This window comes from Mercurialis annua, linkage group LG2 (assembly GCF_937616625.2).
Source record: "Mercurialis annua linkage group LG2, ddMerAnnu1.2, whole genome shotgun sequence".
NCBI classification, from domain to species: Eukaryota; Viridiplantae; Streptophyta; class Magnoliopsida; order Malpighiales; family Euphorbiaceae; genus Mercurialis; species Mercurialis annua.
Genome location: NC_065571.1, coordinates 1400096 through 1414777, shown reverse-complemented (window position 1 = coordinate 1414777; position 14682 = coordinate 1400096). Strand labels below are relative to the sequence as shown.

The window sequence follows — 14682 nt, the reverse complement described above, 5'->3', positions numbered from 1 at the left end:
TTTGCACGTAATTAGCTATAGGTGTTTGATGATATTACTTTCCTAATTCCAATTCTTTTTGTTATATTCAAATGTTGAAAAGTTTTAATTCATCAATCTATTTTATGTATAAAGTTTAGCCCAAAGCACCGAAAAGATTGAGAATAAGGGTTCCTTGTTTAAAGTGGTAGAAATATTATATTTGGATTTATATTAAAGGTTTATCTAGGGCTATCAAAATTGTCATGATATGCGAATAAGATGTCTAACAAAGAAAAGTAATGGATGAGGATTAAGGTTTACCCTCTTTGTGTTATAAATGAGCTAACCATCTTTGGGTTAACATTAGGGGCATAAACCCGTAAGGTTAACCCTCAATGTATTAACCCTCTTCGTGTTGCAAGTTGATACGAGAACCCGTACAATCTGTTTATGATGTAGTTTAAACTTGATTCAACATATAGTCAATTATGTCATGTTGGTATGATCCTATATTTGGTTTATTAATAAATGGATTAAACATGTGGTGTTAGTATACAATTCATATTCAATTCGCTTATAATAAATAGATAAAATTATTTGTGTTTGTATGATCCATAATTGATTCATTAGATTAATTGGTTATGCTGATTGACATATATGATTTATTTAGTTATCACATCATGCCCGTATTAATAAAATAAGTAAATAGATTGTGTCTGTTTTGAACCGATCATATTAATAGAGCTAATCGACACGAACACGATTCGTCAACTCTTTTTGACGCTCTAAAATACGTTGAAGTTGAATGATAGCACAATAAAATTAAGTTTAAGTGGTGGAAAAACTATATATCGATATGCATGTTTCAGATTCGGTTCACACTTTGTAATAGGAAAAAAAAAAGATCCAAACATGTCTCAATCTACTCAATATTTTCTAAATGCCCTATTTCAGAAGTAATGATGAACACTTGATGAATAAAATCTAAAAGATGCCATTGGCATATAGAGCTATGGACCAACCAACTAGAACTTCCCTTCCTCAATGTATGATACAATAGAAATAATTTAGTGGGAGAAGGCCTAATAATCTTCATATAGGCTTGACAATTTGTATAAAAACAAAGAAAAGAACCATTTTAGCCTTTTTGTGGAGCAGGAAGGCCTTTTGCTCACACAAAAGACAAGCATGCTTATAATACCAGTTTTCATTTGGGTGTAAGCTATTCACAAGTTATTTAAAATTAATTAAAAAAATCTGAGTTGTACGACTGTTCGACTTTATATATATGTAATCGTTGAAAAAAGTTCCACCTTTTCAACTTTTTAAATTTATGGTTAGAACTTTGGAAATCATTAATTTAGTTCATTTTTTAATTTTTAGTTTCAATTGTAGTCATTTGTTTAAATTGGAGCGGAAAAAGGTTTAAATATGCTCTTTATGTTTCTTATGGTAAAAAGGCGAATTGGAACAGTATGCATTTAAACCTTTTTATTCTAAATAAATGACTACAATTGAAATTTGAGAAACTAGCTAAAAGTAGCAATTTTAAAAGTTTGGACTATAAACGGACAAAAATTAAAAAAGTAATGTATTTTGGCCGATTAAACCTATGAATAAATCTCAACTATAATTGTATTTTTTAGTGATCTCGAATCAAACTCGACCCCAATCAGCTCGAATATCTTCTACTCAAACTTAAATTTGTATAACACATTCAAATTTAATATAACTCGGGCTCGGCTCGGATCGTTTACCCCCAGCTTCCATGCAATGTAATATTGCAGAAGGTACAAAAGAAAAGGCATGCAATTAGAAAGTAGTGGGGCGGGTTGGTATAGCTTGTAGGTTAAGACCATCCTAAATTCGATATTGATAGAGAATGAACTCTCTAGACACGAGAATGTATAGATGACTCTAACTTGCCTTCACAATAAGGAAGTATTTATTTATAAGTCATATATAGCTGCAGCAACTTGGTTTCATTTTAGTTTCTATAAATACCTCAAATTTCATTTATTATATCTACCTAATTATTTCTATACTCATTAAATCTCATTAATTATGGCTTCGAAACAAACACTTATTTTCGTTTTAGTCTTGGTCTGTGTCATGGCAGCCACTGAAGCTCAGCTTGGTCTCATTGGTGGTCTTCTTGGTTTGATCCGTATTCAAGGGACTCTCTTTTGCACTCTCAATGGTAATATTGGCAATGGCACAGCCACCCCGGCTTTTCCCAGTGAGTTTTCTCTTACTCTTTAATTTTGTGATTGAAGTTATTATATACAAAAATATGTTTGGTCCGACGTGTATAGCTTACGTGATTTTATAAATTTCAAGATATCAATTGAATTGAGAATTAGATATAATTGTCACAACTTGTCAAATCGACGGATCATATTGTATTTTTTTTTTAAAAAAAAAATATGCATGTCAAAAGGGTCATAGTACTTATGAATTTATAAAATCATTTGCTTATTTTTTCTACTAAAATTCAATACTATTATATTTTTTAACAGTTAAAGAACTACAGCTAAAAAATAGTTACCGACACTTAATTTATTGTATTTTGGTAATTATATTTTTATTTTTTCCAACAGAAAATTATTCAGTAAATTCCATCCAATAAGCGATTATATGGCTGATAGAATACCCTCAATTTTACCACGTTAAGATAGCATTCCATGCCACAATTAAATATTGGACATAATTTGTTGAGTGACCTTTTGTTGTAGTTGGCAAAATAAAAGTTCAATTGTCAAAATATAAGACAATATATAAAATGTGACCCTAAAAATATTTAATAAACAAAACTTTAGAATTTCGGGTTTTTTAGAAATGAAAATGAAATACTCCATGCAAGATTTGATAAGCTTCCATGCAAGATAAATACTTGCATTGCATATGGTTGTTTATTATTATTATTATTATTATAAATCATTAGATATGAAACAATAATTAAGTTGATCTCCATATATTATGAAATGCAACTATGTATTATATTTACTAAAATGCGATGACATATTTTTATTGACATGCATGCAGATGCTAACGTACAGTTGCTATGCGGCCAAAACAACAGGATGATAGCAAGTGCAACAACTAATGCATTTGGAATATTTTCAATTGTGTTAGATCCTCTTCAATTCCTGGTTTCATCAGTTTTAAACGGCTGCAATCTCAAAGTTGACACTCCGTTATCTACATGTAACCCTAATCTTCCATCACTTGGAGTTCTGCAGTCACCATTACAGCTCGTCGGAAACACAGTCGCCGGTGCTCTCAGTGTTACAAACATCATCCCTCGAGGCTTCAACTTTCTCGGAATATGACACCATTTTGATTATCGGCTAATTAATGATTGTTTATTACTAATTAATTAATTATCAGTTTGACCATTTCTGTTTCATTTTATTATATGAATAAGGTCAGTTTGCTGTTAATTAGTATTGTATCGTATTTCCTTTGAATGCTTTCTCTATCAAGGGTAGATTTGTATTATGTTTATTTTGAATTTTCTGGCTTGTTATTGTGAAATAAAGGTAATTGGAAATTAATTTCTTGCAACTTTTATTTAATGGACTGAATATGATATATAGTTAAGTTGCAAATTAAGTTAAGGTAATTAAGTATTAATTTAGTTAAGGTAATTTGGAGTAATTTTTATGACCGGTTGTAAATTCAATAATTAATGGATCATACTAGTATATGATTTGCACTATTTATCAGGTTTAATTATCTAAAAATACTCACCTTTTAATTTTATTTTTTGTTTATGATCTCACCTTTTAAAATCCTCAATTTTATCTCGTTCTTCAATTTTTAATTTCAATTATAGTCATGTTCGAATTTTTTATGATAAAAATACAAATTGTAATAATTTAAAGTAATATAAAAGCACGTTTGAACTTTTTTCACTCTAATTTAAGCAATAAATAACTACAATTGAAAATGAAAATTAAAAAATAAATTATTGAGGATTTTAAAACGTAGGGCCATAAACAAAAAATATCAAAAGAAATTACATTTTTGAATGATTAAACCTATATATTAATTGGTTCAATAATTTTCAATTTTTTTATTTCATTTAAAGAGGTTCAATTGTGTTTTATTAGTTTTTTCTTAAGAAATATCAAACCGAATTTGAGTTTTAATTTTCAAATTAAACTAATTGAATCCAACGATATTAGAAGTAGTTACCTAGATTAAAAATGTAGAAAGAAATGGTGATTAACAAAAAATAAGTTACTTAAAGAAGAACATGCACAATAGTTTATTTTCATATTATCTATTTTTTATGTTCCTTCCCCATAGAGTTGGTTACTCTTTTTTTAATCCATTTTAAATAAATAAAATCTTTTAAATTAATTTTTTTATTATTGTTTGTCCTTAATTATTTAATATGCACCTATAAATTAATATTTATCTCTATTACAAAAATAGTTAATTTCTTTTATAAAAATTCATAAAATAGTAGCTAGGCCTAATGCCTTGAAAATATCAAATCTTTTTCAGGTGAGGTCAATTTTAACAAAAACTTTTAAAAAACACCAATTTTAATTAATTTTCAACTAATACATTTCATTTTAGCCAATCATTTATATTTTTCAATTAAATACTAAGTTTTTTTTATAACATTTTCATTTTTAATCAAATTTAATCTATTTTCATTTCAAAAATACCCATCGAAATTAAAAAATAAATTGCAAACTTATATATCATAATTGAAACAAATCAAACTAAATATTGGTAATTTTTTTGAAAAAAAAATGAATGATTGGCTAAAATTTATATTTTTAAAAGTTTTGGTGAGAATTGACCTCATTTGAAAAATTTATTATCTTCAATACAGTATATCTACTAATTATATTTTTTTAAATTATGTGATAATGAAAAAATAAACAAAAAAGAGTGAGTAATAAATTCAAAAGATAAATTAGTTTATGAATCAAAAGTCAAATACCGAAGTTATTTTTGGTAAATTTGCAACTAACATTAATGTTAGCCTACTTGAATGCAAACAATGAAGAAAGCATGAATCCATTTAATTCAACTTATATTAATTGAAATGAATCCCAACCAGGGAACATCATGATGATTGGCTAGAAGAAATAAACAAGTCATTGGGTCCAAATTTCTACCCATCAATCATAAATGGGATGGGCTCAAAAATAAAAACTTGAATCCTTAAAATTTGATAGATGATCAGTAGCCCATTACTTTTAAGTGAATTTAGAGCTAGACTAATTTTGAGGGGAAATAGACCTACATATCTCTAGGCATTATTACCTTTTTTTTTCTTTAAAGAAGATCAAAGTATTTTATTTTTTATTTTTATAGAGGCTTATGTAGTGGTCAGCCTTATAAAGGTCCCTAAGCAAAGCGGACCTCCCCCTTTCCCTTATTAAATGAAGTACCATTTGATCGAACTCACCTCGTCTAAATATTATTAACTAATAAACTCAATAATAAGAAAAATGCTTCAAAAATAAAATAATAAGGAAATTCATTTCTCGCATCTTTTACTTTGGACTATGTTGCTACTAAGAACATCATTCAACTTTAGAACAAGTAACACTAAAGTGAAAAAACAATTCCAAATTTGGGATCAAAAGATGAGAATCTTGAAATATCTTCTTGAAGAAATCATAATAATAATAATAGACTCTTAAAAAGTTAAAAAGAAAAAGAAATAGAGAGCAAAGTCATACCCAATTATTATAAGCTTTACTAGCAATAAAAAGAGTTGTATGATTCAACTTTATATTTTTACCAATGTCATAAAAAGAGAAATGGAAGAAGATATAGAAATCATCTTGAATTTTCCCTCAATAATTGCCAATCTTGTTTTTTACTTTATTACAAGACATTAATACTCAAATAGGGACCCCATTTTATATTCCTTTTTTTAGATGATGGGTCCTTGTATTGATAGCAAAATTACATAGCACATGAGTCAAATTTCCCCTTATTTCCAAGTGAAAATGAAATTCACTAAATGGGGCATAAAAATTAACTATTTGGACTTCATAGCACAAACTAAGGAAAGCAAGCAACTTTTGAACCTTCCCAATGACTTGGGTAAAAAAGTCTAATTGAGTAGCTTTTCACATTTTTTTATTGGTAATGTGGTACCCTTAGCAAATGAGAAAAATCTAAGCTTAAAAACAAGTACATGATTTAAGGTCCCACTTCTATTGATGTTCTGCTTCAATATCAATATCACCCTTTATGCACCCTTTTTGCTTATCTTTTTGTAATTGCAGATATGTCTATTTTTCAGATTTTTATTTTTGATATTTGCTTGGAAGTAGGATTGTACATAAACCGAGCCGCTCAACTCAATAAGAGTCTAACTCGAACTTGTTTACTAGTTAATGGTGTTAGTCTCGTTTATGTTAATGAACAATTCGTATATAAACTCACGAATGGACTCATATATGAGATCATTACGAGCTCATGAGTTGGCTCGTGTGTAAGTAAAACAACGTTGAATGAGACTACATAATTTTTAATTAATAAATCGAGTTTGGTTTGCATTTGTTTATTTAGATGCTAAACGAGCTTAATTGCAACGAGTAGAGTTTGAGTTTGAATCGTTTAGCACCTAGATAAACGAGTTTGAGCATGATTCATTTAACATTCTAAACAAATAATAATGAATAGAAACCAAAACCAATCGAGTTGAACATAAACAATATAAAATTTAAATAAATCGCACTCGAACTCGGTATTCAAAACTCAAACCGAGCTCGATCCATATACGAACTATTCATTCATATAACGAGCTTAGTATGAAAACTTCAAAACGCTCGGTCGTTTTCGTTTCGGCCCTAATGTGACATATTATTTTTTATTATAATTGCAAATTTTATACGTTGCAAAGAAAAACATTCAAGTCCTTTCAAATTCCTTTGGATTCCTTAGCAGCTATAGACTTTATCCTAGCATAAACCATATCTTCAACATAAATATGCAAAACAAGGAAATTCTACTGTTTATCTTTTCACTTAAACAGTTAAACCAAAAACTTAATTCTAATTTTTTTTTCTAAAAAAATGGTCTTTGCTTGAAACAACTGTACAGGTAGGTAGCTAAAGAATAGTTTCTTTTAATTGTTACACAGTACTTGAAGAAGCTGGCAAACACAAACTGCCAAAAAAATTCATTGTCTGCATCCTCAAAGATGGATCTAATAAATGGACAATTAAAACATCTAAATCTCCATAATAATGATAATTAAAGATTTTTCAGTCCAAAAATAAAAAGATAAATATAAATGAAACGTGGCAATAAGAGAATGGGTAGGGGGGGGGAAATAGGGTACATGGCCTTCCAATGTGACCTATACTACCAAACATGTGTGCCCATGTGATAGTGAGTATCCTAACTTAGTCCCCCACTGCTGGGATCTCTTAGCAACCATGAATAGTTTTTTTAAGAATTCAAACCAAACCGGCCGATTCAAATACAAACCAAAACTCAGCCCGGTTCGATTCTTCCAATAATTCCTTTAACAAAAATTACTAAACCAATTAAACTATACAAACTCTATTAACCAAATAAAAAAACAAAATCAATTTTTTTCATGAGAAAAATTATATGAATCAATGAAAATTATAAAATCTATCTAATTCTTTACTTAATAAATAAAATTTCATCAATTTATTATTTTCTTTGGAAAATTTTATGTTTTGTATTTAAAATCTAAAGATCTAAATTTTATTATATTGAACTATTTATAGTATATTTATTTATTATTTAATTGGTTTAAATAATGATTAAACTGATTGAATCATGCACTAATTATCATTCCGTCAAATTCGGTTTTTAAAACACTGCTATGCATACAAGAAGAAATAACATAATTTCATTGTCATACTCATAGACTCATAGCATATACAAATAATTAGCAAAAATAACCTTACAAAGAAATTAAAGAATGTAAATTCAACACAAAAATCCAACTCATTTTCTCCAAATACAGTCAAAGATTTTGAAGCAAAGGCTACTCAACTGAGTTTTCATTTAAAACAGTCCTTTTCAAGAAACATTAACAACAAAAAATACATGTGTAGCACTAATTAACAGACCCAACAATAATAAACATAGAGATAATTAGTAAGTAATTAAGCAAATAAACATGACCAAATGTACTTGTGTTTTGAAGCTTTAATTTCTGACTGCTAACAATGAAGGAATAGCAGACAAATCTGGGGTAGTATTTTTACTAGAACCTTCTCTAATAATCTCCGATCTCTTACCATCTTTTGAATTAGGTTTGTTAAAAGCTCTCATTGGGCTCGCAAAAGCCCATCCCCAGCTTCTGGTTCGACCATGGGACAACGGCCCAGCCGGCTCGACCGTCGATGAAAGCCAATACGACGACGAAGAAGACGATGAAGATGACGAAGTTATCATAAACCCACCGAAAATTCCGCCGCATTTTACTTTCTCTTTCATGGCTCCGTTCGATGACGTGGATCCTTTTGGTTTGCCTTCTCTTTGTGACTCGACTCGTCGGAGAGTGCAGTCGCCGAATCCGGTTGATATTCTTTCGAAAAAGTCGCCGGAAAAGCTGCGGCTGCCGCATCCGACGGATCTGGATCTTGATACTTTTCTTTCGAATGATGACGTTGCTTGAGAACTGTTCGGACTGTCGTCTTCTTCCTCTAGAACAATGTCGGATTTTTTCGGCTTTATAACGGACCCATTTCTTGTTATCGCCGGCGCCGCCGCTGTTGGTGGTGGTTCTGTTTTTCTGGTAGCAGTAGTAGTAGGTTTCGAGGTTGAAGTTGAGTAAAGATAAAGAAATGACCAGAAACCACCCCCGCCTCTTCTTCTTGGGCTGATTAAATCGTCATCACCGTCGTTATCCAAGAAATGGTGATTCTGGTGGTTGTGTTGGTGGTGGTGGTGTCTTCTTCCCGGTGTTGCAGTAGATTTGCTCCGTTTAAAAACGATATTATCACGATCAGACGACGACGACGATGCACCGGTGACTTTCTTTTTCTTCTTAGCTAAAAGAAACGGGATTCTAGACTTTCTAGTGTAATATTCTTGATAATAGCTACCATTAGTATTCCCGCCGGCATTATTTCTAGCTTTCATTGAAGTGGCAGCCGGTAGTGAAAACGAAGAAGCGCCGCCGTTAACACTAGTACTACCCGCAACGGAACTGAGAATATTATTATTATTACTACTACTATTAGCAGTATCAGATCTAAAAGAAGGAGAAGAAGACGAAGAAGCAGCAGCACGAATAGGTAACGGAAAAGAAGAAGAAACAAGTTTTCCGAGTTTTTCTTGAAGACAAAAGGCACAGATTCCACCTGGGTTATTTCTGTAGGGGTGGTCACTGCATTGCATGCCGTCGCCTATGTCGTCTTCGCCGATACCAATTCTACCACCGCCTCCGCCGACGCCGCCTTTGATAATCCCGTCCATGGCAGCTGATTGTTGAGTGTTGAGAGAGAGAGATGGGTGCAAGTGCAAAGAAAAGAGAGCGCAGAGTGTGCAGAGAAAATGTTAAAAATAATGGGAATGGTGAGGGAGTCCCCAGGAGCACGTGGAGTTCTGACTTAAACCAGCTTTGCAATAATTAAAAACTTGTAATTCTAAACCAGAGACGGAGGTAAGGTAGGGCCAGGCAGGGCCTGAGCCCTACCTCACTTAAATAAATATATTACCTAAGTTCATTAACTTTCTATGATTTCTAATTAACTTTGTAAAATATAGAAGTAATCAACAATATGCAATGTAATTCATTATTTGGGTTAATCTGTTACTAAAACAATTCATTGAACTTCGTAAACACTATTTTATACTAGCAAAGCTTGTGTTGGAATTTGAATTAGCTTAAAATTCTAATAACGTGTAATAATAGCAAATTCTTATTATCGTATAAATTATCTTGAATTTTTTTCTTACGTTACAGTCATTCAAGTTTAAAACTTAATTTTAAAATTTCAGCATTTTTTAATACAAAAACATGCTCTTAATTCTTCTAATTCTTTTTAAATACGGCGAATTTAATTTTTATAAATGTACATAATATGCATTAACAACTCAGTAATTTGAATTTTTATTTTATTAGAATAAATTTAATATCTATAAATACATGTAATGTTCATTAGCAACTCAACAATTTAACTAAATTTTTCATTATATTTTTTCTAAATTCTCGTATGCCCATCTGAAAAAATTAGTATCGATTAATCGGACCATAGTTTGAAGGTAATTAAACTTTTAAATATAAATTTTATATAATGCGTTTTTTTATTTTCCATTCATTTTACACTTGAAAAATTAATAATCATACTTTTTGTTGTATTATCATGATATGATGTTTGATTTTTTTTTAAATTAAATGTGTGCCCTACCTTAGTTTTAAGGCTGGCTTCGTCACTGTTCTAAACCCTAATCTTTTCTTTTCTTTTCTTGTCTCTACTTAATACTTCATCACTACTAACTGCGGTTTTAGTGTAAATCAGTGTCTTAATAACCGAGCCATTGGCTGAATTGGAAGAAGACCGGTTTTTAATTTAGGCTAAATTTATTTTAAAATCCTTGAATTATACGTTTTTGGTTCATTAGGTCTCTAAATTTTTATTTGGCTTTCTCAAATTCCTAAACTTTCATTTTTTTGTTCATCAGGTCCTTCAACTTTTATTTAGCTTCCTCAAATCCTTGAATTATACGTTTTTGGTTCATTAGGTCCTTAAACTTTTGTTTTTTACTTTATTAAGTCCTTAAATGGGTCTCCCTTTAAGGACTTAATGAACCAAAAATAAAAATTTAGGGATCTGAGGAAGCCAAATAGAAGTTGAGGGACCTGATGAACCATAAAATGAAAGTTTAAGGATTCGAAAAAGACAAATAAAAATTGAGGATATGCTGAATCAAAATTGTATAGTTTAGGAACCTTAAAATGAATGTAGCCTTTAATTTAATCGATTCAACTGTCAGTCAAATAGATTGAGTAAAACTGTAAATTACTAAAAATGTAAATATTTAGACCTAACTTGTATAGTTCATGGCCAACACTGGTACCACTGATTTACTATTTTTTATCAGATTTGTTATTTAATTTATGTTAATTGTTAGCAAGAGTTAGTATGAATTAGTTATTATTATTATTTTTTTTATTTTTTTTATAAATCAGGTGAAATCACTGATCACGGAGAGTACGAATTATCTCCCAAACTCGTGTACAATGAGAGGCTTAGCCATCAGGCTAAACCGTCAAGTACGGTTCAATTGATTCAATTTTTTTTTTCATCTGATTTTTTTGATCCAATATGATTGGATTTTTTTTTAATTTATTATATTAATTGGATTGAATATATGGCTAATTTTTTATTTTATTGGTTGAACAGACTGAACTATATTTAAGTTTTTAATGGCCGATGCAAATATTAACTTAAAATAAACAAAATTGGTTTATTTATAATATAATTTGAGTTTGTATATCAAACATATATTTGCTAAATATATCTACGATTTGTTTGAAACAGACATTGCACAAAATGGACTATATTTTATAAATAGTCACTGCACGATGTTGTACATGAAAACGAATTATGTTTTATACACGTAAATTTATAATATTACGTTAGGTCAATTCCAAATAAATCGTGGATAAATTATAAAAATGATAATGAACTAACCGAAAATTAAAAAGTTATTCTGTTCAATAAATTGACTAAAATTGTGGATAATAAAATTTATTTTATACTTAAATATTATAAATTCACCTAATTATAACTTCACATGATATTATTTTATAACATTAAAATGTTGACTTATTTAATTGTATTTTATTTTTTATAATATTCTTATAATACTAATCGTTATTATAGTATCACTTTTCTTATTAGATAGTATATGGTTAGGGAACATTTTTTTTACTATTATTATTAGGCATTAATTCTCTTTTTAAATCAATCGAAATTACAGATTGTGATCGTGATCGATCCCAACCTCATGTAAAGAGCGACTTAGCCATGAGGCTAAGCTTTTAAATATTTATAGTAACGCATTAAACATGTCATAATATTAAAGTAACTTTTATTTTCACAATAAATAATGTTGTGTTATAAAACAATACTCCTTTAATTTTGATTTACTTGTTGTTTTAAAATAAATAGCTAAGTTTAAGAAATATTTTCTTATTGTAAATTATAAATATAAATTAATATAACTTTATCTTGTATTAAGCTCATCATCAAAGAATAGAACTTTACAAATTAAACTTTTTATTCAATGAAGTAAATTTAATAAAAGTAATTAGTGTAAGATATTATGATAAATCATCTAGAATTTTAAAAAAATAATGTATTTAACAAAAAAGTACATGTATTTAATAAAAAAATACATGTATTTAAATGGATAATTAAAAATAGAAAAGGGTATATAACAATAAATAAAAAAATATGATTCTAAATGAAGATAACGTCAGTAAGAGATGAAACAAAGAGGGCAAGGGTCGACAACCGCTCTTAACGGGTCTGAGAGCTTTAAGGGCAATTTTATCAGGAAGCCAAAGGAGGCACCACATCCTATTTTATTTTCTTTGTTACTTGATAATTTTTTTAAAAATTTAAAGGGGTTAATTCTTATATTTTCTAAAAAATAGCCAAATAATATGTTATTTAATTCAAATATATATAGTATATCATCACTTAGCTCGTTACTGGACACTTCTTGAAAAGTTAATTAATCAAGCAGTTAATTATTAAAAAGTGATAAAGAAAAATTTGTATTCATATTTATAGGAAAAGTTGATTTTCATTTTTCACATATTATGTATTAAAGACAATAATTTGTTTAAAATAGCTTAATTGTTAATTTGGGGATATTATGATATGCTATCATCCTTTTAACTTGAGAAATATAAGTAACCTATATTTTATTAAAAAAATTGTTTCATTAATCAGAGAGAAGTTAAACTCTAAACTCAAAAACTAAAATATATAAACCAAGCTATACTTTAAAAAAAAATTGTTTAATCAATTTACTCTCAATCAAACGATGTTTATATTCCGAATATTTAGTGTCAAGTGATTGGATTCTTCGCTTAAATATTATTTTTAACTTATCAATGGTAAAATTTATTTAAATAATAAATAACTACCTATTTAAATATAAACATAAATTGTTAAATTATAAATATAAACGAACATAAGATATGGTATAAATTAATTTTATATTAAAATAAAATATTATTTTTAAATTATCAATGATAAAATTTATTAAAATAATAAATAACTACATCTTTAAATATAAATTGTTAAAATATAAATATAAACAAACATAAGATATAATATAAATTAGTTTTATAAAATAAAATATTTTTTATTTAAATTAATAGTATATTAATCTATTTATACAAAAAATAATTGTTTTTTGTGAAGCACCCTAATAATAAGTGACACATTTGTTTCCAAGACATGTGAGACACAAAGTGAATTGCTATTTTGATGTTTCATATGTTGTCTCTCTGCCTTCTTTCTTCTTATTCTTCACCTATATTTGTTCTTTTCTTAACCAGGCTGGTCAACAAGTCAACACACACACACGCATCATAGTACATTTATACAATATTTAAAACAATTAAAGTTGTTCTAAGGAAGATAAAAAATAAGGGATCGACATGGAATTTGATAGTATTTATTTCTCACGAAACCTTGTGTAATTTGTAGTATAATTGATTAATGGAGTTATCGTATTATTTTTTTTCAGTTTGATTATCTAATTTTAAACGTCACAAATTATTCATCATACTATATTTTTAGTGACTCTAGCAAATTTTTAATTAAATTTGGCCATGATATACATTTATGGAAAGTCAGTTTGTGTTTCAAATTCGTCTTATTTCCGCACCGAGAAATTTTTAGGTAGGCCGAGTCTACCACGTCATCCGTAGACTAAACCAATCATGTTATAACACCTCATTAAAATGGTAGCAAAATCGTAATAAATGTGTAACAAATGTACTCAGATTTGAATGATGATATTACAATTTATCATTATAATGAGGTGTTATAACGTGATTGGTTTACTATACGGATGATGTGGTAGATTCGAGAATCTCTCTTTCACACCATCCACATAAACACGTGATATTTTGCATTTATTTATTGTGTTACCTTCTCTATTTTCTAAGATTTAAAATATTAGAGTAAAATTTGGGTGTTATGTATGTATAAGTTGATCGAATTTTCTTAAAAACATTCGCCGCTGTCACTAAAATATTTTATGATAAATAATTTCATAAGTTTTGAAATTTGATAACCAAACTGCATATAGAACAAAGTATGGCAGTTCTTAAAATTAATTACCCTGATTTTTAACTAGAACTTGCATAAAATATACTATATTAGACAAAAAAACTATTTTGACCTTTGAATTTGCAATTAGGAACGGTTTTCCTGTGATACAGTGCAGAATGGAGCCATGAGACCATATTGATGGGATAAACTAGGCGGTCAGAGCCCATATGTTTTGTGGATATCATCCGAAATCTATCAATTCTGATGAACAAGATTTGTTGATCTTTTAAATCTAATGCCACATGTTCTGCACCTAAACCACTAGCAGCATCCATGTAATTAGCATTATTTTTAAGGATAATGTCATAAAAATTCACTAATTTTACGTGTTTTTTCAATTTAATCACTTTTTTAAAATTTTCTCATAAACATATACCAACTTTCATTT

General features: G+C 28.8%; 2 protein-coding genes across 2 annotated transcripts; one reads left to right on the top strand and one right to left on the bottom strand.

Annotated features, from left to right (window-relative positions):
- Nucleotides 1–1979: 1979 nt before the first annotated feature.
- LOC126667132 (phylloplanin-like) lies at nucleotides 1980–3528 on the top strand. Its single transcript, XM_050360097.2, has 2 exons — nucleotides 1980–2200; nucleotides 3007–3528. Exons 1-2 carry the CDS (start codon nucleotides 2026–2028, stop codon nucleotides 3291–3293), a joined length of 462 nt encoding a protein of 153 aa, XP_050216054.1. The 5' UTR covers nucleotides 1980–2025; the 3' UTR covers nucleotides 3294–3528.
- Nucleotides 3529–7896: 4368 nt separating this feature from the next.
- On the bottom strand, nucleotides 7897–9563 carry LOC126670648 (uncharacterized). The gene has a single exon (XM_050364425.2). The coding sequence runs from the start codon at nucleotides 9406–9408 to the stop codon at nucleotides 8134–8136; it is 1275 nt and encodes a 424-aa protein (XP_050220382.1). The 5' UTR covers nucleotides 9409–9563; the 3' UTR covers nucleotides 7897–8133.
- Between the last annotated feature and the right edge of the window lie 5119 nt (nucleotides 9564–14682).